The sequence below is a fragment of the Ruditapes philippinarum genome, unplaced genomic scaffold (assembly GCF_026571515.1).
Source record: "Ruditapes philippinarum isolate M1 unplaced genomic scaffold, ASM2657151v2 ctg9909_1_1_1_1, whole genome shotgun sequence".
Lineage (NCBI taxonomy): Eukaryota > Metazoa > Mollusca > Bivalvia > Venerida > Veneridae > Ruditapes > Ruditapes philippinarum.
In genome coordinates this window covers 8,824-35,366 of record NW_026863006.1, presented here as the reverse complement: position 1 = coordinate 35,366, position 26,543 = coordinate 8,824, and the positions used below count along the sequence as shown (strand labels likewise).

The following is a 26,543-nucleotide window of genomic DNA, read 5'->3' as shown; positions in this document are numbered from 1 at the left end:
GCCGCGTGTCACACGGATATAGTCCAATAGGTTTTGAATCTGCGAGAACGAGTGTTTGATTAATTATACCCTGATGATTATTTGAATTATGTTGTCACGTGTATTGTATTAAAGACATCATATAAATGTCAATGTATCACAGTGTATCATACTTATCTTGTACACACTTGAATGCCGATGTTGTACGAATTCTCTTAAGCTATTTAGCAAATACAATATTATATCCTATGCATAGTTTTATTACTTTAAGCGTTACCTTAATTAGCAACAATAAGGCATTAATTTAAAGCGATATCACAAACAGTCCAAATGCTATATTGTTGTGATAATTGGTAATATTTCAGAACAGTTTCTCGTGCATGAGTACGTTATATTAACTAAATGCAAAATGTTTTATATTCTAATATACCGCAGTCACTGGTTTTGTACCTTGGAAATTTTTTTCCTGCAGCTAGCTTACGGAACCTCGATGTGTGTTTCTATTTAGATTACCGCTTGCTTCTGAGATAGAGCAAGGAATGGCAATTGAGGGTTTTCTCCACAAGTAAAGTCGCCAGTTATTCATGACAACTCGGCGTGACTTAAATCCAAACAACATAAGGGTTTTAAGCAAAAGCAAATTCGATGGCACTTTAAATCATTCCTGTACTCCAATGAAACAAGCTAGAAATTTAATCTTTCTTAAATCGTTAAATAATGTTTAGTAAGTGTAATATTAAACTGCCATCATTATGCTTGTACATTGAGCAAATAAAGTTTCAAAATTTCCAGCACAAGGCTGTTCGACGTCATTTCAATTAACAGCAAGAAGTAATAGATTACACTAGGAAAGCATGGTGGAAACTTGAATCAGTCAAAATATGAGATCTTGATATCTGTTATTAACACTAAATTATAACTTTTTTATAAGATAAATTAATGTCCTAATCCAAAAAAAGGATAATCAATTCACGATTCGAAGAATTGGGTAGGGTAGTATTACTTTAAATGTGTGAGCTTAAAATGAAGGGTTTTTTTTTGTTGTTGTACAGAGGTTCTCTAGGATATTATATTGTATTCTTAGACTAGCAAATGTACCATAAGCAGCACTGTTAATGATATTTTGATTATTTTTAATTCATCAAAACTAACATGTTTGATTCAGATCAGCCTACTTTCGTTTGATAATTTGTAGTTGTGAAAGAAAAAGAATTTCCTGAAGGTTATTCAACACGGCAAAGTTGAAAGTATAGTTTGGCGAAAGAGCCTGCTAAAAATTTTAGAAGCCAAAATTAATATTATATCAATGAGTGTATTTAGAATATAGCAGAAGTGTATCTAAATAATTACGGCGAAACGGGTATAAGTAAATGAAATGGATTTTTGAATTTGAATAAAAGCCGTGCTATATTGCAAAATCAATTTAAAACAAATTGCTTGCATCAATAAGCATTTGTTTTCTCAAACAATGGCCTTTTCTGCATAAATATTTCATGAGGATTTTATTGTATTTTCCCTTCCTCGGAGTTAACGAACACTCTAGCATTATTATATTTAACAATTCACCTATTCAGAACATGTCATGCATTAATTGTAAAACAATTACAATAGAAATTTGTGACGATTTAGAAACATTGCATGCAAACCTGTTTGTAATTTATCATAGACTTATCATACGATATGAATTCTATTTGCATACCTTTTTGTACACTTGGGAACCTGATGGTAAAATTAAATTGGTTTGAATAATCATATTAACACATTGATTATATTAGTCGGTTTCCAATACCTTATCAAAGATTTAAGACTGCCAGAACAATTCAATGGTTTCGCTACATTAGGTGATAATAGAAACTTCATCCCGCCATTCGATTCAAATTTATGTACGGTCAAAAAAAAAGGTTTCATAGAAAATCTGAAACATGTTTTTTTTTTTGTTTTTTTTTTTATTTTATCAAACAAATCGTTTGAATCATGAATCATTTATGTTATAGTAGAACAATTTTAATTTTAATATTGATTGCATTTACGTATACTTTACATGAAGATTTCAGTGTATTTTGTTATTCTCCTTTTACAATGTACTTGATCGGACATTTATACAGTATTAACTTTACCAAAATACTTTGAGGAAAAAGTATACATATTAAATAACAGACCTTTCATACGATGGTAAATATCTTCAAACCATTTTATCAATCAATATCAATGAGGAACATCCTTATGATATACTAAATTTATATAGGTAATCCCTTCCTTATAAAAGTTCAGGACATCCTTAACAATTCAATAGTTCCGCTGTATCTATTTGATTTGAGCGATCTTTGCTATGAAAGATTGATTGGATGGAATAATATAGCTACAATGTATAGTAAAATAAGGGAAAAGGCGAATTCCAAATTTCTAACACCTTCGTTTGGACAATAAATCGTTTTATAAATATTTTATTCTTATCATATCGTACAATCAATATGCTTTCTGGAATAATGCCATTTATAATGTCTCTGACTTACAAAGAGACTAATTATGTAGTTACATACAAATCTGACACACGGAGTAACAAATTAAGGAAACAAAAAATTAAAAACAAAGAAATTTAATGATCACAAATTTGTATTAAAATACGTATATTTACATTATAATAATCAATTATCTCTATTCTTTTAGATAACTGATCATGATCTACTTTATTTAAACTTCAAAGTTCAAATTAATCTGGTCGGCATTCATGGTAAACTCCCAAAACACAATATTTTCACAAGAATGGATAAATATTCACAGGAGCTACCTCACGACCGAAGCATAAACGGGGCTTTATTTTTCAAAGCTGTGAATGAAATCATACAAAACATTAAAAAATGTCGCTGACACTTAGACTCGTGTGTTGGGGAAAGAGGCTTGAGGCCGGGGAGGGGGGGGGGGGTATTTAAGATATTTACCGTCGGCAACATCAAAGGATATATCATTAAGGGAAGAGAGCCTTTCACGGAGCCCTTAATAACGTTTAGACACACTCGGTCACCGAAAGGCAATATCGCACAAGGCGGAGAGAGGAGGTGATATTGTTATGTAATAAACACAAATATAAACAAAATAAGGACCAATTTATAAGACCATTCACGCAAACAGTTATTACTTACTTTTGTCAAATTTTAATCTAAAGTTGCCTTTTAAGCCTTGCGAAAAAATCTATTTATATTAGTAAATAAAATCCAGAATATTCTTTTTATAATCTGCTTAATTAATTATGCTCTAAGTACAATTCCTCTAAACAACATATTATTCCACAAGTACCTTTGGTGATATTATGAATCTTTTCGAAACAGCAATGGAATAAAACGTGTAGACATTTACAAAACATCTTATTCTAAACAAAATATTTAGAGTGGCGGCATAGGCGAGTGGTAACTCGTCGAACTTGTAATCTAAGAATTGCTGACGACGTGGGTTCAAAGCCTGTCATGTGCAAGCTTTTGTTTCCGAGAGCAAGATACTTTATACTTATTAGAACTGGTTGCTTCAAGGAAAACAAGCTTCCAACTCAATCAAACTAAAATACATTTAGTATAAACTAAGCATAACATCGACAGTTACATATTTTGTCTTACGAAACGTCGGTGGTTCTACTCAGGTGCCCGTTCGTGCCTGAAATAATGCACGATTGGACACCTGAGGTCTTCCTCCACCAGTAAAGCTGGAGCGTCGCGATATGACCTATACTGTGTCTTTGTGACGTAAAACCCAAAACAAACAAACAAACAATTTACATATTTTGTAATATTGGATGCATTCACATGCATGAATCACTAACAAGCATTGACAGAAGATTTTCGTTTACACTTTGTCTTAAATTAAAACGTTGCTAACTCTTTTAAGGCAAATTAAATCTAGCAAGATGATATGACGAACAATTGAAATTAATATCTTAAGCAAACAACTTCAAAATAAATGTTTTAAAAGACTTGACATTGTTTATAATACTAGTGCATTGAAAAAAAAAATATTAAAAATTGTTTAAATCTTTGTATCTTTACATTTTTTATTGGGTGAAATAACAATTGTTTGGCAATGAAAGAAAGAAAAAGAAGTAAAACGGGTAAAAAAACTGTAACACAGTTTCGATTCGGTGCATAAATATTCGGATACAATTAAACTTTCACAAATGAATATAAATCAACATTGACTGATTCAGTGAATTTCAATTAGAGATATATAAGTGTACAATCATACCGCCTTGTTTATGAAAAAAAATCATTATGATGTCTTTCCTTTTACGAAGAGACAACATGACTAACATTATTTTCATCATTTTGAGAACAACATTTAAAAAGCACATTACATCATATACTCAGCCTTATAACATTATTTTGTAACAAACATTTTTGAAGTGGTCCTTATACTGATAAACCGTCTGTGTAATCACTTGACTTTTACTTTGATTCTTTATTTAACTGAAGGTTATAGTCAATAATTCCATTTTATGTCACTAATTCTGTTTTACAGCTTTCTACAGAGAATTTTAATACCCTCATTAACAGTTTTAATTTAATCTTATATTCGGCCAAAATTGTTACAGGTACTGATTTATAATTGTTGTATAAGATAGGGTTTTTGTTATCTCCAATCTAGTAATTTTAATTAAATACAAGGATCAAATAAGTGAATTTTCTTTTTTTTAATTCTTCAAATTATCAAACACTTTACTGCATTAACAAAACAAAGTTCAACAAATATGTTTTCCAGATGTTTGTTCAAACAAAACGTCTAGTCTCTTACATCAAATTGCTGTCTACAAAATATTTACAGCATTTTCAGCTTGTTGAAAACTGAGTGAAAAATAGTAAAAAAAAAACAATGACACTCTCCAAAGAGGACTTATCATTTTCAAACAATCATTCTGATATACAGTGCTATATTATATTGAGAGATCAAATATAAAATTACATAAACTGGTCATTTTAAGTATGTAATTTACTTCAAATTTTCATACGTAACCTTGTTTTTAACTTACATAATTTCTTTCAGTGAAACGATTGAACAATTATTTAAAGTAAAAATCGAGAAATGACTTCTAATTAAAAATCTAATTACTTTCTGATAATATTCAAATACACTGGAGGCTTTCTGTTGATTTTAAATGGTATTTTAGTGTTTAGCTTTCCCCTTTATTTTATTAGCAAGCATAGAGTGATTTCCTGATAAAAAAGTCCTTTTCAAATAACTTTTCATGGCATGTTTTAATACTACCACACACCTTCGAACAGATGAGCCACAATTGCTATACTGTCGTCGTTTTCCCTGACTTTGGCCGTAAACACACATCCATCTTGAAAACAAAGGCTATCTCGACTATTTCCAGAGAAACCACTTACACATATTATCATTATTATAATTATTATTATTGTCATTATTATTATTATTATTTATTATTATTATCCTTTTTCAAAACCTATTCTTGTAGAATTTTAAAAGACAAATACAAACTTACACTAATGTTTAAATGCAGTACATTTAAGCATATAGAATGGTTGAAAATTTAAGGCTTAAAATTTGTCATGTCTGTTATGTATATAATGAATATCATAAGAACTATCGTAAAATTTAATTTTAGTTATTCACTTTATTCCAGAATGATTGACTGAATGATTATTTTTGAAATTGAAACTGTTAATAGATGTTCATTATTTTCAGCTCAACCAATGTATCAGCTGAACTATATCAGTCTGTGGAAATGAAACAATTATAGTCAGTACAACTAAACAATTTTGCTTCACTTTAAATAATTAACATTATAAATAGTCGAACTAATAGTCGTATCTAACCATATCATTCTTTTTGTTAATAATGTTTAGCTGCTTTTTGTGTGTTTTTTTCTTTCTTTCCAGTATTGTTTTCTTAATAATCATTGTTAAATCTAAGTAAAATATAGTACTGTCCGTTGTTTTGCTTTATGGAAAATTTCTTTTCACCTTCATCACTACACTGCGGATAGAATAATGATAATCCCCAACACGTTTTTCAGTTTTTTACCATCAGGCAAACGTAGGGTGATTCCCCGATAAGTATAGTCCATTCAAATTACTTCGATGACAAGCTTTGTCACTACCACCATCCTCCTTTGTATATTTGAGCACAGTTGTGTTGTTATTCCTTGTCTTTTGTCGAGAACATATTACCATCATGGTAACTAAGACTATCACCGCAGTTTCCGGAGAAGCCATTTACATGCAATCTGAAATTCGAATCTTCGTCGTCAACTCTGAACGTGTGAAATTGTGCATAAGCATGTGTAGGTGATACGTCTTCAAATGCTTCCATTTCAATTCTTAAGGAACTGTCGACAGTAGTTAGCTCATGTATATTCTCAAGGCCAAGCCAGTACTCTCCTGATATAATACCGAATCCACAAACATAATCTGTCCATGTTCTGTAGAAATCTTCTGACCCATCCAGTCGACGTTGTATAACTGTCCATCCACCATTTTTCATATCGCACCATGTCTGTATGCTAAGCCCGCCGACAGGTTCTATTGTATATATACCGTCCTCCTTGCATCCTTTTTCAAATAGTGCAAGGCAATCCTTTTGTTCTGTAAATTAAACATAAAAACTGAATTCATGAAATAATTAAATAAGTGACCAAAGAGACCTTACCGATATCAGTAGCAAGTGGTAAACAAATAGTATCACATATCGCATTAAAGTATATTTAATTCAAGATGTTTCGATTGCAAACAAAGAAATAATCAACCCACATTTTTTAACTTCCCATATTATAATTGCACTTCTGTGTAATGTTTATACAAGTCTACCATGTAACTAAGATTGTTTAGTAGTTACATAGAATACAATGTCTTTTGACAGGTTAAATAAGGTCACGTGTTGCAGAAATTAATATCGCTGTTATTTTTGTCAATCGATTCGATAGCTAATTTTCCTAATTTAATGTGAATGATCATTCCCAAAGTGGCTAGGAGCACCTGTGACTTTATCCAACTGTTTGCAACCTTAAGCGTCCAAAACTTCCGCGGGTTTAATAGTTCAGATGTAAACACCTTGTGTGCGTATTCAAAGGTTGGGCTTCAAAGGCAAAAAGCGAATTTTGTCTGAAGATAACATTTTCTTAAACAAAACAGGCAAATAAACGGTTTAAATTAAAAAGATGAGTTGATACTATTTCAGTTATGTAACTGTAACAGTTAAATGAAAATTTCATATCACTGAGGTTTGTGTTTGGGAAAAAACAGCACATGTATGAGTTTGTAACATAGACAATTGTTTTATTTCTTGTTTTTTCTAATATTGTATTCTTCCTGTTATAAATAAAAAATATACAGTAGAACTTCTATAAGACGATCTTCGATTAGTTGATTTTCTCCATGTGCCAAATAAAATGAAAGTCCCGCTTTTTCGGCCTAATTTCCTTATAAAAAATCTATAATACTTGATCGAATAAACTAATATACAATGAATGCATAGATTAAATCATTGTAACATATAATATAATAAAAGCAACACAAAATATTTGCCACCACCCTTTGAAAATAGAAAGTAAACAATAAACTATCTAAACCTACCCGTAACAGGACGGTATGCAAGCATTGACCCAGGCTCCTGTTTATACGAAATCGTTCCCGTAACAAAATATGTATCACACAGACGAAATCGTCTTCTATAGACCATAACATTTATGTGAGTTTTGTTATTTCGGAAATGATTCAAACACTCTGTATAACTCACATCTGATATAGATGTTAAGCACGATTTTGTCTCCAGTCCATGATTATAGATAATTGTTTCATCTTGAGCATCTATCAACAAATTTGTGAACAAATGAATTAAATAATAACATATAATCCTACAAGCATTCATTCTGTTCACCATTCTTAACAGTATTGCCTTCAGTCACTTACATTCAGTCACTTTTAGCATTACATGAAGCATGCTTAAAATTTACTAAATGCTGAGACATAAAAGGTAAAGCGTTTGTAACCAAGCCGGAATGGAGCTTCAACAGCGTATTTATTATCAACTGTAAAGCTGCGAATGACGAAACAAATAAAAACCATATTAACATTGTGATGTCTTTTCGTCTATGTGTAATATGAACGGAACATAATTTTCGTCACAATGGCTTAATTGTCTGTTATTTGGAAGCAACCTATATATTATGCATGTATGGCACTCATTATATCTATAGAGACATTTTTTAAAGTGTAGTGTACTAGATTTGTGTTTGTGCGCACACATTCACACACAAAAAGTATTTACATAAGTATTTAAAATTGTACCGTGTGTGCTAATACATTTTCAATCATGTAACTTTGTTTTGTAATTGCCTGAACAGTTGATAATCCGTTAAATGAATTATTTTGCATGTGCTATGATTTGTTTCCTGATAATGATCAATAGGGAAACATTTTTCATTTTGATGATATCATATATTGTTTCTACAATTCTGAAAAGAGCCCTTGCAATAGTCAAGCTTTAGTTCATACAAAACGCTTTTTTCTCGTAAACCGTAAGATAAATTTAGTTTAATCTAAACAGGAGTCCTTAAAGGCATATAACAGACCTATGCTGTCACATTTACAGTCCCTATTGTGCCCAAGCAATCAACCAAGTCATTTGACTTATATGAGAAAAAAAAACGAGACTTTTGAAAAACATGTTTTTGTTCCGTCAAATATGAATTCCTTCCTTCAGCAGAAACGCAGAAAATTTGAGTAATCACCTCACCTTTTATTAAAAACAAATATAAAACGAATTTTAATATAGTTATCAATGCCATAAACATATTAATGGTTAAAACAAAATGTATTTTATCTTCCTGGAAATTAACCAACTATTATTGTAATATTAAACAATTTACTTAGTCAGAACAAGTCATGAATAAATTGTACACAATAACAATAGAAATTGGCGACCATTTAGAAACTTTGCATGCAAACATGTTTGTAATTTATCATAGACTTATTATACGATATGAACTCTATTTGCATCCCCTCTTTTTGCACACTTAGGAACATGTCGGTAAAATGAAATTGGTTTGAATAATCACTTTTAATTAACACATAGATTATATTAGTCGGTTTCAAGTACCGTATCAAAGATTTAAGACTGCCATAACAATTCAATGGTGTCGCTACATTAGGTGATAATAGAAATTCCATCGTAGCATTCGATTCAAATTTGTGTACGGTCAAAATAGAATATTTGAAACATGTTAATCGTTTAAATCATGAATCATTTATTTTATATAGAACAATTTTATGTCAGTGCATTTTGTCATTCTTCATGAACAATATACTTGATCAGACATTTATACAGTATTAACTTTACCAAAAATGTTTTGAGAAAAAAAGTATATATATTTAATAACAGACCTTTCATACGATGGAAACATATTTTCAAACTATTTCAGCAAACAAAACCCATTGTGAACATGCCCACGATACACAGAATTTAGACAGATAATCCCTTCCTTATCAAAATTTCAGGACATTCTGATCAATTGAATGGTTTCGTCGTAACTATTTGATTCAAGCAATCGTTTGCTATGAAAAGTTGATGGGATGGAATTATATACCTAAAATTTATAGTAAAATAAGGCAAAAGGCGAATTCCAAATTCCTAACACTTTTGTGTCAACAATAAATCATTTTATAAATATTTAATTCTTAAATTATAGTACAATCAAAATGTATTCTGGAATAATGCCATTATTATGTCTTTGACTTAAGAAGAGATTAATTATGTAAAAGGAGTTACAAACGAATATCGCACAAGGAGTATCAAATTAACGCAACAACAAATTCAAAACAAAAGAATTTATTGATCACAAATTTGAATTGGAGCACGTATATTTACACTAATAATAATAACCAATATTTTCTATCCTGTTAAATAATCGATAAAAGCATTGATTTAAAGTGATAATCAAAAGTATACAAAATAATGAAAAAATTAAAAAATATAAAATAACAAAATATTGTTAAAAATATGTGTGGTGGCAGAGATTGCTATACTGATTAGGGGAAATCACTTCGTAGGTTGGCACGGAGAGGCATCTGAGGGTTTCCAAGTAAAGCAGAAAAGTCGCCAGCTGATCATAACAGGGTCGCTGAGACTTTAATCCAAACAACACAAGGGTTTCAAAACATTAGGCAAAAACAATACGATGGCATCTATACTCATTCCTGTTCTCCAATGAAATAAGCTAGAAATTTTTTTTTTCATCTTAAATTGTACACAATAACAATAGAAATTGGCGACGATTTAGTAACGTTGAACGCAAACCTGTTTGTAATGTAATATAAACCTTTAATGCAATATGAACTCTATTTGCATACCTCTTTTTGCACACTTAGGAACTTGTGGATGAAATGCATTTGGTTTGAATAATCATATTAACACATTGATTATATTACTAGTAGTCGGTTTCCAGTACCTTACAAAAGACTTAAGATGCCCTAACAATTCAATGGTGTCGCTACATTAGGTGATAATAGAAACTTCATCGTGCCATTCGATTCAAATTTTTGTACGGTCAAAAATGAAAGGTTTCATAGAATATCTGATACATGTTTTTTTAAATCAAAAATTCGTTTGAATCATGAATCTTTTATGTTATATACAACAATTTAATTTTGATATTGATTGTATTTTACTTTTATGAAGATTTCAGTGCAGTTTGTCATTCTCCATGAGCAATGTACTTGATCAGACATTTATACAGTATTAACTTTACCAAAAATGTTTTGAGGAAAAAGTATGTATATTTAATAACAGACCTTTCATAATATCTTCTAATCATTTTAGCAGATAAAATCAATTAGGATCATCCTCTCGATACATTAAATCTTTACGGGTTATCCCTTCCTTATCAAAATTGCAAGACATTCTGATCAATTGAATGGTTTCGTTGTATCTATTTGATTTAGGCATTCGGTTGCTATGAAAATATAATGGGATTGAATTATATAGCTAGAATTAATAGCATGATATAGCAAAAAGCAAATTCTAAATGTCTAACACATTCGTTTCAACAATAAATCATTTTATAAACATTTTATTCTTAACATAACGAAAACTCACTAAGCTTTCTAGAATTATTCATTTTATCACGTCCTTGACTTACAAAGAGGGTAATAATGTAAAAGGAGTAGCACACAAATCCAACAAACTGAGTAACAAATTAACGCAACAACAAATTCAAAACAAAAGAGTTTAAGAATCGCAAACGTATATTAACATTATAAACAATCAATACTCTCTATTATTTAAGATAACTGATATTAATCTACTTATTCAATCTGGTCGACATTCATGGTAAGAAACTTAATTATAAACTACCAAAATATAGTATATACACAAGAAAGGATAAATATTAACAGGAACTACCACACAACCAAAGCAAAAACAGGGCGTTATTTTTTACAAAAGAAATTGAAATCATACAAAATACCTTCAAAAGGGTCGTTTAGGCTCCGTTTGGTGAAAGCAGGGACTTGATGCCGGGGAGGGGGATGGGGGTTCCCAAAATTTTTGGACAAAATGGGGGGGAGATATTTACCGTCCCACTCAGAACAAAGTAAATATTTTATAAGGGAAGATGAGGCCTTTCACAGCACGCAAGCCCCTAATAAAAATTGAGACACACTCAGCACCAAACAGAAAAATTTAAAAAAAGGCAAAAGCGAAAAGGGGGGGAAAAAGGAAGGGGATATTTTCTAAAAATAAAAAACAAATTTTTAAAAAAAAAAAGGGCCAAATTTTTTAAAACCCTTCACGGACCCCGGTATGCACATTATTTACTTTTTTGTCAAACTTTATTTTAAAGTTGGGTTTTTTAGCCTTTTGAAAATAAAAATAATTTTATTTGTAAAAAAAAATTTCCCCAAAAATTTTTATTTTCTGCTCAATTAATTATGCTCTAAGTACCATTCCTTTAAACAGCATATTATTGCGCAAATACTTCTGGTGATATTATGAATCTTTTGGAAAAAGAAATAAAATAAAATGTGTACACATTGATAAAACATCTAACTTTTTAAACAAAATATTTAGAGTGGCGGCATGGCCGAGTGGTAACGCGTCAGACTAGTAATCTGAGAATTGCTGGCCACGTGGATTCAAACCTGGGCAGGGGCAAGCTGTTGTTTCTGTTAGCAAGAAACTTATAAGAACTGGTTGCTTCAAGGAAAAATTGAGAGTGTTTCAATTAGCTTAGAACTTCCAACACAACACAATCAATCTAAAATACAATTAGTATAAACTAAGCTTAACATCGACTTTAACATATGTTGTAATATTTGATGCATTCACATGGATGAATCACCAACAAGCATTGACAGAAGATTTTCGTTTACACATTCTCTTAAATAAAAACGTTGCTAAATCGTTTAAGGCAAATTAAATCTAGCAAGATGACATGACATATGAGCAATTAAAATGAATATATTAAGCAAACAACTTCAAAATAAATGTATTTAAAAACTTGACGTTGTTTATCATACAAGTGCATTTAAAAAAATAAGATATTGAAAAAACGTTTAAATCTTTGTACCTTTACATATTTTCATTCGGTTAAATAACATAACAATTGTTTGACAAAGAAAGAAAGAAAAAGGAGAAAAAGGGTTATAAAACTGTACTACAGTTTCGATTCGATGCATAAATTCGGATACAATTTAATTTTCACACATGAATATCTTTTAAAATGCAAGGATTCATTGGATTTCAATAAATGACATATAAGTGTATAATCATACCGCCTTGTTTGTGAAAAAAATAAAGATGTCTTTCCTTTTACGAAGAGACATTATGGCTAACATTATTTTCATCAGACCATTTTGAGAACAACATTTAAAAAGCACATACATAATATACTCGGCCTAATAACATTATTTTGTTACAAACATTTTTGAAGTGGTCCTTATAGTGATAAACCGTCTGCGTTATCATTTGAGTTTTACTTTGATTCTTTATTTAACTGAAGGTTATAGTCAATTATTCAATTTTATGTCACTAATTCTGTTATACAGCTTTCTACAGAGAATACACTATATAATTATCAAACACTTTACTGCATTAACATAACAAAGTTCAGCAAAATTAATATGTTTCCAGATGTTTGTTCAGACGAAAACTTCCTATCTCTTACATCAAATTGCTTTCTACAAAATATTCACATCATTTATTTAATAAGCTTGTTGAAAACTGAGCGAAAAATAATAATAATACATTGACACTCTCCTAAGAGGACTCATCATTTCAAACAATCATTCCGATAAACAGTGCTATATTATAGTGAGAGATCAAATATAAATTTACATATACTGGTCTTTTTAAAGCATGTAATTTACTTCGAATTTCCATACGTAACCTTGTTTTAACCTACATAATTTATTTCTAGTGAAACAATTGAACAAATATTTAAAGTCAAAATCGATGATGACTACTAATTAAAATTCTTACTACATTTTTGAAAATATCAAATATACTGGAGGCTTTCTGTTGATATCAAATGGTATTTTATTGTTTAACGTTCCCCTTATTTTATGCTAACGTGTATATCAAATGTAGTCGGTTCTAGGTTATTTGCTTTTCTCACAGAACTATTCTAATTTCTTTTCACTTTCATATGTACACTATGGATTTAATATTGTAACCACAACACATAAGCCAGTTAAAACTATTAGCAAGCGTAGAGTGATTTGCTGATTGAAAAATCCTTTCAAATTACTTTTCATGCCATGTTTTATACCAAAGCACAGTTGCCAGTACTGTCATCGTTTTCCCTGACTTTGGTCTTGAACACACATCCATCTTGAAAAGAAAGGCTATCTCGACTGTTTCCAGAGACACCACTTACACGTACTATCATCATTATTATTATTATTATTATTATTATTATTATTATTATTATTATTATTATTATTAGTATCACCTATTCTTGTTAGCATTTTAATAGACAAATACAAACTTACACTAAATGTTTAAATGCATACAATTAAGCATATAGAATGGTAATAAAATTTAAGGCTAAATTTGTTATGTCTGTAATGTATTTAATGTCTATCCTAAGAACTTTAGTAAATTTAATTAATTTTAGTTATTCACGTAATTTCAGAATGATCGACTGAATGACTATCTTTTTGGAAACTGTTCATCAATTTCATTTCAGCTCAACCATTCTATTAGCTGAGCTATATCAAAAAGAGCATAAGATTGTGGAAATGAAACAAACGTCGGCAGTACAACTAAACAAATTTGCAACATTTTAAATAATTGACATTATAAATAGTCGAACTAATAGTCGTATCTAACCATATCATTTCTTTTGTTATATAATGTTTAGCTGTTTTTTTTCTTCTTTCCAATATGGTATCTTAATAATTATGTTAAGATTTAAGAAACATATCGCCGTTGTTGTGCTGTTACGGAAAATTTCTTTTAACCTTCATCACTGCACTGCGAATAGAATAGTAATGACCCCAACAATGGTACCAGTTTACCCCATTGGCGTAAGAAGAGTGATTCCCCGATAAGTACAATCCATTCAAATTGCTTTTATGACAATATTTGTACCACCATGCTCCTTCAAATATATGAGCGCAGTTTTCGTCAGCCGATTCGTCGTTATCCCTATCTTTAGTCGAGAACATATTTCCATCATGGTAACGAAGACTATCACCGCAGTTTCCGGAGAAACCATTTACATGCAATCTAAAATTTGAATCTTCGTCGTCAACTCTGAACGTGTCATACTGTGCATAAGCATGGGTACGTAAGTCACGTGACACATCTTCAAATGCTTCCATTTCAATTTTTAAAGAACTGTTAACGGTAGTTAGCCCATGTATATTCTCAAGACCAAGCCAGTACTCGCCTGATATGTCACCGAATCCACAAACATAATCTGTCCATGTTCTGTAGAAGTTTTCTGACCCATCCAGTCGGCGTTGTATTACTGTCCATCCACCATTTTTCATATCGCACCATGTTTGTATGCTTAACCCACCGACAGGTTCTATTGTATATATACCGTCCTCCTTGCAACCTTTTTCAAAAAGTGCAAGGCAATCCTTTTGTTCTGTAAATTAAACATACAAACTAAATTAATGAAATAATAAATAAATGACCAAAGAGACCTTACCGATATCAGTATCAAGTGGTAAAGAAATAATATCACATATCGCATTAAAGTAATAATTCAAGATGTTTCGATTGCAAACAAAGAAATAATCAACCCTCATTTTTTCTAACTTTCAATCATCTAATTGGACTTTTGTGTAATGTTTATACAAGTCTACCATGTAACTCAGATTGTTTAGTAGCTACATAGAATACAGTGTCTCTTGACAGGTTAAATAAGGTCACGTGGTACACATTTGCAGAAATCAATATTGTTGTTATTGTTATTGTTAATCGGTTCGATAGTTAATCTTCCTAATTAAATGTGAATGATCATCCCCAAAGTGGCTACGAGCACTTGTGATTTTATGCAACTGTTTGCAACCTTAAGAGTCCAAAACTACCGCGGGTTTAATAGTTTAACACCTTGTTTGCGTCTGCAAAGGTTGAGCATAGAAGGCAAAAAAGCAAATAATCGTCTGAAGATAACATTTTCTTAAACAAAACAGGCAAATAAACGGTTTAAATTAAAGAGATGAGTTGATACTATTTCAGTTATGTAACTGTAACAGTTAAATGAAAATTTCATATCACTGAGATTTGTGTTTGGGAAAAAAACAGCACATGTATGAGTTTGTAACATAGACAATTGCTTCATCCCTTGTTTTTTTCTAATATTGTATTATTTCTGTTATTAATAAATAAATATACAGTAGAACTTCTATGAGTCGAACTTTGATAAGTCGATTTTCTCGATGTGCCAAATAAAATGAAAGTCCCGCTTTTTCCACCTAATTTCCTTATAAAAAATCTATACATGAGTCGTATAAACTAATATACAATGTATGCATAGATTAATTTATTTTAACATATAATATAATAAAAGCAAAACAAAATATTTGCCACCACCGTTTGAAAAAAGAAAGTAAACAATAAATTATCGAAACCTACCCGTAACAGGACGGTATGCAAGCATTGACCCAGGCTCCTGTTTATACGAAATCGTTTCCGTAACAAAATACGTATCACACAGACGAAATCGTCTTCTATAGACCATAACATTTATGTGAGTTTTGTTATTTCGGAAATGATTCAAACACTCTGTATAACTCAAATCTGATATATATGTTAAGCACGATTTTGTCTCCAGTCCATGGTTATAGATAATTGTTTCATCTTGAGCATATATCAACAAATTTGTGATCAAATGAAACAGAAAATAACATATAATCCTGCAACCGTGCATTCTGTTCAGCATTCTAAACAGCATTTGCATTGAATTTCCGTCACTTACATTAAGTCTCTTTTGTTAATAGAATTACATGATACATGCTTAAATACTAAATGCTGAGACATAAAACGTAACGCGTTTGTAATCAAGCCGGAATGCAACTTCATAGGCGTGTTTCTACAGCGTATTTATTATCAACTGTAAAGCAGCAAATGACGAAACAAATAAAGACCATATTAACATTGTGATGTATATTCGTCTGTGTGTAATATGAACGGAACACACGTTTTGTCACAATGGTCTGTTATTTGGAAGCAACCTATATATAATGCATGACTCTTTCAAATGTATGGCATACTTGATAGCTCATTTTCTCTATAGAGACATTTATGTTAAGTGTACTAGATTTTTGTTTGTGCACACACTAGCACACACACACGCGTGCGCGCGTACGCACGCACGCAAACACCCACACACAAAAATATTTACATAATTATTTGAAAATTGTATTGTATGTACTATTTAATTGCAATCATGTTACTTTGTTTTGTAACTGCCTGAACTATTTCTATTGTAAATTGAACTTTTAAACTTGACTTTATTAAAGCTATAAAGTGAAGTCCGAAATGTCTAAATAAAAGCGTGAAGTATGAATCATTAAATGCAAAACCATAAAAATCCTATACTGGCGGCCATATTTACCACAATATCTTATGCCAAATATTATGTGCAACTCTTCGAAGATATTTTTGTTTGTTTGAAACACAAAAGAATAACATTTAATGCTAGATATTGCATTATTTTGCAAATGTTGTAAATTGACGGAAGGGTATCTCAAAATACTGAATTTTGGCCGCTATTTTGATTTTTAGGCTGGGGTCTCGATCCAAAACAGCTTTACATAATCAAAATAGAATAAATCCAAAGGTGGTTTGCCTTTGTAGAATTAATAAGGTAAACGATTATAACTTATGTACTTTTGACTCTAACCAAAGACAGTTGGGATAATCCGTTAAATGTATCATTTTGCGTGTGCTTTGATTTGTTTCCTGATAATGATCAATAGGGAAACATTTACATTTTGATGATATCATATATTGTTTCTTCAATTCTGGAAAAGAGCCCTTGCAATAGCCAAGCTTCAGTTCATACAAAAGGCCTTTTACTCGTAAACCGTAAGATAAATTTAGTTTAATCCATACAGGTGTCCTTTAAGGCATATACTTGACATATGTTATCAATTCTACCGTCCCTTTTGTGCCCAAGCAATCAACGTAGTCATTGGACTTATATGAGAAAAAAACGAGACTTTTGAAAAAAAAATTCCTTCCGTCAAATATTAATTCCTTCCTCCAGCAGAAACGCAGAAAATCACCTCACCTTTTATTATAGACAAAAATGAAACGAATTGTTATTATAGTAATCAATGCCATAAACATATTAAATGGTTAAAACAATGTATGATAATTTACAAAACCGAGATAAAAAATCAGATTGCAAAAGACAACTTCTAAGTGCGTTTTGCAAATATAGAAACATGCTTTGAAAAGCTACTTGTCTACAATTTAAAACTGTTGGTGTTAAAATTTGCGCATATCTTTATAAAATTCAAAAATATTTTAAACAAAGATGCTAACGATTTTAATAAAATTAAAAAAGTATAAACTGTTTAATTCTTAAGAAATGACACTATGTTAAAATATAAAAGCTGTACATAGGAATAATGGGGAAAAATGTCCTGTAAAAAAAGATGCAATCCAAATTGTAACAAAATAATGAACAATCTGTTTTCGGCAATTCATTGGGGCTTTTTGGGGTTTGGGTTTTAGGGGCGGGGTTTTTAGGGGAAAAAAATTCATTCAAGACCCCATCAGAAATATCATGTTTCAAATTGAAAAGTTATTTGAAAATGTAAAAAATTTAAACTCCCCCCGTTGAAAACCCTTTTGGGGGGCCCCGAAAACTTTATGTCGGACAAAATCCCATGGGTCCTCTGTATAGTGCATCGTCCATGGATGGTATTTATTTGCCCTCAACTATTTAAACAGCTGAAATGTGGTTTATTGAATTGTTCAGACGCCTTGTAGATGTGATGTTGAGCGGCGGTGCAAAGCTTCGAAGGAGAAGTTATATCTAACAATTGTTGGTTATCATGATTGTTTTAAAGTGATTTTTAATAATGATGATACCGTTACACGTGAAGTGACAGGAATAATATGGTAAAACACCTGTTTCAATAAATATGTTTTGATTGGGTCTAACGTCGCTTCACGACAGTAGAGGTCATTTTACGTCATTTATGGAAGGCCATTTCCCCAATAAACTTTATCTATATCCGTTTTGATTTCTGAAGCGCATTTACCATAACCCACGCCTTTTGTAATAAACTGTTTTGCTCCTCTCTCAAATCCCAACGTAACTCAGTCATGTTTAAAACAATAATCTTTCCTACGTTCCTATGGTATATTATACACTATTATGCAAATCATGGATATTTGAGCTATTGCCAAATTGACCTTTAAAACAATATATTCTTCATGACTAATTCCGTCTGCATCATAACAGGATCAAATTCCATTAACCTTTAATTATTCTCCCCCTTCCCTATCTGAGTTTCTTAGTTCGTGCGTCGTATCATGTAATTGTTGTTGTATCCTCGCCAATTTGCTGTTTCAGGTCTTTGTCAAGTTTCTTTTCGGTGCCATAACGTTAATCAGGTTTGCGTTTCGTGAGCGGCGCTCTTTTTTCTTGATCTTTGTATTCAAAATGTTGAAGCAACTTTACCATTGATTTAAACTATAATGACTAAATGTTTTAGTAAGTCTGATGTTCACGGTTTCGTATTTGTGATGAATATATTAAGTTTTTTTACGAGAACTTTGTAATATAAATTCTACTTGAACATAGGAATATAATGTTAACACTTTGTATATGAATAAAAAAAACTATTTGTTTGATTATTAGTAAAGGAAGATTCTTCTTCTTGTGGGTGTTATTACATTTGTTTTAGTCAAATTTAGAAAGGGGACAAGGGAATTAAATGCTCTAATTACAATACTAGTAAACCTGAATATATTTATGTGAAATATTTTCCGAACATCTGTAAGTGTTTATGGTATATTTTTGAAGATTCTACATGGTTATTTGTAATCAATAAAATACTTGCATTTTCAGTTTGTTGTACATTTGTTACACCCTTGGTAACTATCTGTGTACAGTGCCATATACAATGGCCTTTTCCGAGCAAAACACAATGACATTAAAATAAAAGTAAAGCTATAAACTAAAGCATAAAATAGAGTGAAATAAGAATCCCTTAAGAAAGCCCAACGAGGCAAAATTGAAAATGTTGCAGGCTCGGTTTGATTGAGCCTGTTCATTGACGGTACTGTCTAGTGCAAACTACACCGGCTTAAGCAGATTTCAACAGTTAACATAAACTGGTAAAATTTAAAATTTTGAAACATCCGCAAATGTGTTCATATGGCGGTTATCATGGAACCTTCAATGTGACACGTTAGTGCCATTCCATGAAAAGCGGCATATGGTCCCCAAGTAAGAAAATACGTGTGCCCTAAACGAGATAACAATGGGCGGAACAAAATGGAATTTTGAAAGGGGATCTGAGGTTATGAAGCCTGCATATCAATGATATATCGTCAAAAGACAAATTAAAAAAAGCAGGCCTCATATCCTAAGGGTGATTCAACATTATTTAAGTGAGGAATACTGGAAGTCTGGAACCACCCAACAAGAACGATGCCGAATAGATAGAACTAAAATACCACAAGCACAACAATAATGTCGTGCTGAACAATCTTTAAGGATCGGAAATATAACATCCATGATTGAATGTACGGGGCGACTTTTTACAGCCTCCACACGGCACAAACAACGCTGATGTGGCGATAAAATAGAATCATTAATCCTGTATTGAAAAGGTTAGGTATTAAAACATTAATCCTGTATTGAAAAGGTAAGGCAACTATTGTAGATGACATAAATAGGCTAGGGTCCTTATTGATTGATTGCTTCTTTGAATTCAACTATAATACATAATCATCAATCATAACAAATATTTGTAAATATAGTATGTCCCATTAAAAATGAAAATGAACTTTTGCCTGGTATGAATTAACAAAACGACGTTGAATAAAAAATAAAACTTTTTTGTAAACTAAAAAAGTCAACCTCGAGATTTTTCAGGATTTTACTCTAAAGTGTCTACTTTTCTTGTGAAAGCAAATTTTGATTTCTCTATGGTAAATCTCTGTTGTTTATTTTTCGTAGCCATTGCCGAAGTACTCTTCATTTGAATATGAACGGGAGAAAGCACGTGTCTGCTGTCATGTTTCTAAAATATACAATCATGATGTTCTCGGGGTCGTTTCATGATTATTTTACAAAGCTGGATCTACAAGATGTAACAGTTTAGTTGCAATGCATCATGGAAAACTTTAAAAAATGAAAAATAAGCAACAAGAACACCGAGTCACATGGAATAGATCTAGAAATTGCACTTACTTTTGAAGTTGAATAGAATCCCTATGAACTTTATAAACGTCACAACAAATTCGCATTCTGAAGATTCTTTCATTGCCAGTTTCTATCCAGTTCCGTAGATCAAAAATCCTGAATGACATGACTCCTACACTTTTGATGATCCAGATTTTTTAAACTGATAATCCGTCTCATTATTAAAACATTGTTGAATTTGTGGAGTTATTTGGGTTAGCAAATGAATTATGTAAATGAAACACATCATAATTCAGCATGTTCCAAATCCATAATTCAAGAACGGCCCATCAATTTTAGTTGTCAACATCACAATGCTTATGGATTCCTGACGAAAAAAACTTTATTACGTCAACAACAATTTACGAAATATATGACGTAACAAAAATGCCTCGCGCTTTTTATGGATGATTCCAGTTGCGGCATTGACAGAGGGCGGTTAGGCATATGTAACTTCAAACAGATAATTTTAAGCGTTGAGGTAAATTTGTCTTGATGGCATTTAAAATAATTTTTGTATACCCAGATTTTGCAACTTAACTGTAAAAATTACACCTTCAATTCATATATTAATAATATAAAACTTTTGATAACATTTAAAAATAATTTTAAACACACTTAATGACACGAATCTACAACAGTACAATACTTCTTCCATTAATTACATATAACATTCGTTTTGATTTTATGTTTTTAAACTATTTTATATATTTCTCAGAAATTTTTCCCTACATATTATCTCGTTATTCAAGACTTCTGTAAATCCCACTCTTTTAGCTACAAAATATACAATACGCGGTATTTTTTCTCCCGCGAAAAATATGCTAGATCTATTGTTTTTTCACTGAATATTTTCAAATTTTAGGAAGGCAAAAATTATTGAGAACGTCACTCGGTGTTTCTCTTTGACTCGATCTACCCTTCATAGCAAAATAATTATATGTAACACTTTGAGTCTACAAAAAACACTTAATGTCGCTTATTGAACACTCCAATTTAAACTTACTCTTAATAATATCAAACCACTGCCGGTATTTCTGGACATTTTGTTGAATTGTGAGACGGAAAGTTAAATCTGTATTTACGAGCTAAAAGTGTATAGGCCTACGTTTGATTGCTTAAACTAAAAAGCATGATATTATATTCTTATAATTTGAACGCGAGTCTGTGTTCTCTCGTTAGCGAGGGAGTTAGTTAAAGTAGTCACTGTTGTAACAAGCAAACCAATGCTGAACGTGTAGTGAATCAGTTTTCCTTTCTTTATATTTTTGTCAGATTTGCATGATAATGTAGTATTTGTTGGCGCTTTCTTGTGAAAGTTGAAACCTACGGAAAGTTTTAGCGCACGAACATCGCACCCGAAATAAGAAGGGTAACATATTTTTGTATCCTATCGAACCTGGTCAATTTATTTATTTTTGAATAGATGTGATACACACTTATGGACAGAATTCAGACAAATACGCAATTATGTAATTAAACATAAATTAGCGAAGAATCATTTTTATAGTCTTCTAGCTAAGATTCCCGCTCCCCTACGACGCGTTGCGGTATTCAAGATACGCGCTTGATTGAAAAGCTATCTAATCAAATCACTTCATTGTTCTTTTTACCTTAAAAATATAAAATACGACAGTATATCATGGTAATTAATTAAATTTTGTTTGTTAGAATTTATAAAGCTTACTGATATTTTCACTTCAAATGATTTTGATTATTTTAAATAATGGTTTGCTAGTAAAATTGCCTTTTGACACCAACTTTGTTGTCATTTTCCATTTTAATGATAACATTTAGCTAATGATCAGTAAGTAAATAAGAATAATATTTTTTTATAATTACCGAGTACATTTCACGCTAATTGTGAGACGAACCCTAAATCATGTAAATGACGTCTATATGGGCGCCGCCATTTTGAAATGGACGTCACGTCAGGTTACAACGTAAGTCAACGGGAAAAAATATAATTTTAACATTTTGACCATATTACAGACTTCATGAAAAAAATGAAAAACATGCCTAGAGATATTGACGTCAGGGTTAACATGACATTAATTTAAATGTTTTTACAATTATATTAAATAAAAAATAGAATGTTCAAATTTGATGGGACAGACTATATAAATATTTTATTTTTGCCGAGTAAAATACAATGAAATAAATAAAAACGAAATAATCCATAAAAACGGTTAGACAGAGTCTGCTTATTTGGTGTCAATGGAAAGTGTACGCTACTGTCCTAGGACTGCACGCCTAGCATCGGCCTAAGCACATTGCAACATTTTAGACAACAGAATCGCAAAACTTTGATTTTTAGAAAACATCAGATGGCGGTAAAGTGAAGTCATTATATAAAAAACACATATAATTAGTCTTGTGAGTAACAATAAAAATATTACCCCGGAAAAAATACCAGAGGCGTAATGTTTTCAATTTTCTTTAAATTTCCTTACTTTTTTGTTGGTGGTTTTTCAAAGGGAGATTCTTGTTCATATGATATTTTTTACTTTCTTTTGGAATTATTTCCCTTTAATTGCTTGCTTGATATACAACGCCAGATTTGTTAATAACATGAGAACATTGCCAAATGTTAGACATTTGTTTCAAAACAAACTGGAAGCATCGTCAGATCATTATCAACTCTGTCTGACAAAATATACGCAAATAGCAACTTGAATCTTTTTTTCCCCTGTTTTATTTAGAGCTTTCCTATACATAAATTATGAAGATTAATGAATGTAAAATTGATGATGATAATTGTTAAATAAATGACCTATCTATCAAAAATGTCGAAGGCAGATAACACAAAATGGAAATACAATGAAGGAGTGAAATAAAAAGTTGTATAATATATTTTATTGCATATTCAACATACAAATTTCACAAACATGTTACAAAAAAGCATTTTGATGACGTCAACAACAAATTAATACATACATTATATTCGTATACAAAAAATGTCTTTATATCTAAATCTATATTTACAATCTTTCAAGAGTCGAACAATTTTTTTTTCATGTTCATTTATTTAGATTGTCTTTTCATATATTTCACAAGCCAATGGTAAACATTAAGTTAACTTGAAATTGAAGGAGTAACCCTATTTTGTTTACATATTAAGATTATAAGAAAGAATATTCATTTATTTGGAAAATATTGTTTCTGATCCTTACAAAATTATCGTACTGTTTGTATGAGCACAAGTATTTTTGTTTAATTTTAAATGTTTTAAAAAAAATTGGGAAAACAAAAAATTTTTTTGGGAAATTTTAAATTAATTTAAAACCCGAAAAATTATAGGATGTTGTGTTTCCACTTACCCAGTCTGCAATTTTCGTTTAATTTTGTTGTGATTGAAGCTTCCGAGGTACACACTTTATCCATTTTTTTTTCACTTAAAGATCAAAGATTATTTTTTAATTTATTTCATTTTATTCGGTAAGACGTTTGTGTGTCAAATTCTATGACCAAAGCGATTATGTAGCCATTGTATATAAGACTCTTTAAAACTCTTAAAAAAACCAAAACTCTATATTTTATTCCAATTCATTTTTTTTTTCATTTGTAAAATATTTGCTCTTTTGTTAAATGAGTTATTGATCCACCCTCATGAACTATTTCATTTGTGTACAATAACAATTATTTTAGTACCATTGTACGCTTATCTTCCCTTAAACATTCATTTTCATAAGTGATAACAAAGATAATTGACAAGGAGTCCTCAAAACTTTGGAATACACAACCGATAAACACGTTTACACAAATACATTAATTTAATCAAATACGACTATAATGTCCACTACAACAAAAAAATAAATATTATAAATATTACATATTCATCTTAATATATAATAATGCTATTATGAAAGTTTCTTTATCAGGAACTTGTATTTGACTAGAACTAATTTAAATAAGATATGATATCACGAGGTAAGGTAGCGCCAGGTGTGATCCATTTCAGTCAAAGCCAGAAGAGCCATTTACAAGTAATATATCAAAATACTGCTACAATAATCCTTCAATTTCATACCTTGCTTAAACTTGATACATTTTAACGTAATTAAAGTAATCTCGATCACACATATTCATAGATATAGAAATTTAAAAAAAAACAGTTCAAACATTATAAATGTTTCTTGTGCAGTGTTGTAATAATATCTAAGAAATAACTACAACGTCTATATTTTTAATTATTTCGGTAGCGCTTTTAATGCTTGTTGTTATATATGTATCAACAACATCAATAACAATAACGACAAAAATATCAACAATAAGAAAACCCCAATATTTATAGCCATGTAATTTACACATAAAGCTATGAAGATTATTATATTATTCCGTGTGGCCTATTATGTTTTTTAATTTTGAAATTTGAATAATTCTTTTTTTTATTATCAAAGCATCGAAATTAATTTCGTAACTGCCCTGATAAATATATATTTGATCTTTTAATTTTATTTGTAATTCTTGTACTTGTTATAAGCATTTTGTTATGTATTATGCAATTTGTACTGTTCGTTTAAAAAAAAACGAAAAAAAAAAACAAAAACAAAAAAAAAAACAGTAGTTTTATTGAAAGTTTCAAGTCGGTGCTAGTTGTAAAAGAGATATGAAACTTTCCATAACCCTAGACTGATTTTCAAATTGTTTATTTTCATAACTCTCTCTCTCGGGACCTATCTTTTTTCAGAATTCTGATGACATCATGGCGTTTGGTAGAGAAAGATGTCGGGTACCCTTCCGTGTATTATTTCAGGCACGATTGAGCACCCGAATCCAAATCTCTTGATGGAATCGAACGGTGAGCGGCAAATGATTTTCTGTTTTAACACCTTTACCAATGAATGGTTCACGGAGCATTGTATCAGGTACATAAAACACTTATTGTTTAAATATTACATTTTATAACGTTTTGAAATAAAATCATTAAGCCTGATGTAATCATGGATTCTGTATTCCATATGCGTGAAGTCAAACAATATGATAGTCAAAACGGTATCCCAAAAGAACGCTAAAACGACAAAATTGAAAATGTGCGGACTTGGTTTGAATCCGCTTATTCATGGACGGCACTGGTAAGTACCGGTACTATCCAAGCACACAGCACTGGCTTCAGCAGAATTCAGCATTTAGACAAGAAAAATGGCGAAATTTTGAATTAAGAAACATCCGCAGATGTATTCATACAACAACCCTACAACAACCATAAATATGTTGAAATTTCAGTTACTTCTTCTTAGCTTCATAACAGTTATTTTTGAGTGAGTAGTATTGACCCCAACATCCGGCCCAAATTATACCGTGACCATATTCTTTGTGTACCCCGTTCAAGTACAATCCATTTAGACTCGCCTTGTGTACATGCGTTGTACCACCAAGCTCCTTTATATGCTACTGCATAGTTGTCGTCGCTGGCGTCGTTTATCACTATCTTTGGTTGTAAATTGACAACCATTATGAAACCACATGGAATCGGCGCACGGGCCTTCATAGCCTCCAACTGTCAATCTGTAATTATCATTCTCATCATTAACTCTGAAAAGATAGAGTATTCAGCAAAAGCAGAAAAACGGATTCATATTGTCATTCTGAAACGTTTCCATGTATATATAAAGTGAATTGTTGTTTTCTGTTAAATAGTATATGTTTCCAAGTCCTTAGCCAATACTCGCACAATTTT

The 26,543-nt window shown here is 31.0% G+C and overlaps 1 protein-coding gene across 1 annotated transcript; it reads right to left on the bottom strand.

Moving 5' to 3' along the window:
• Positions 1-6,123: 6,123 nt before the first annotated feature.
• LOC132720859 (protein scabrous-like) lies at positions 6,124-26,318 on the bottom strand. The gene is made up of 4 exons (XM_060705083.1): positions 26,186-26,318; positions 14,499-15,076; positions 7,557-7,593; positions 6,124-6,569 (listed from the first exon to the last, which is right to left on the bottom strand). The coding sequence occupies exons 1-4, from the start codon at positions 26,316-26,318 to the stop codon at positions 6,124-6,126; spliced, it is 1,194 nt and encodes a 397-aa protein (XP_060561066.1).
• Between the last annotated feature and the right edge of the window lie 225 nt (positions 26,319-26,543).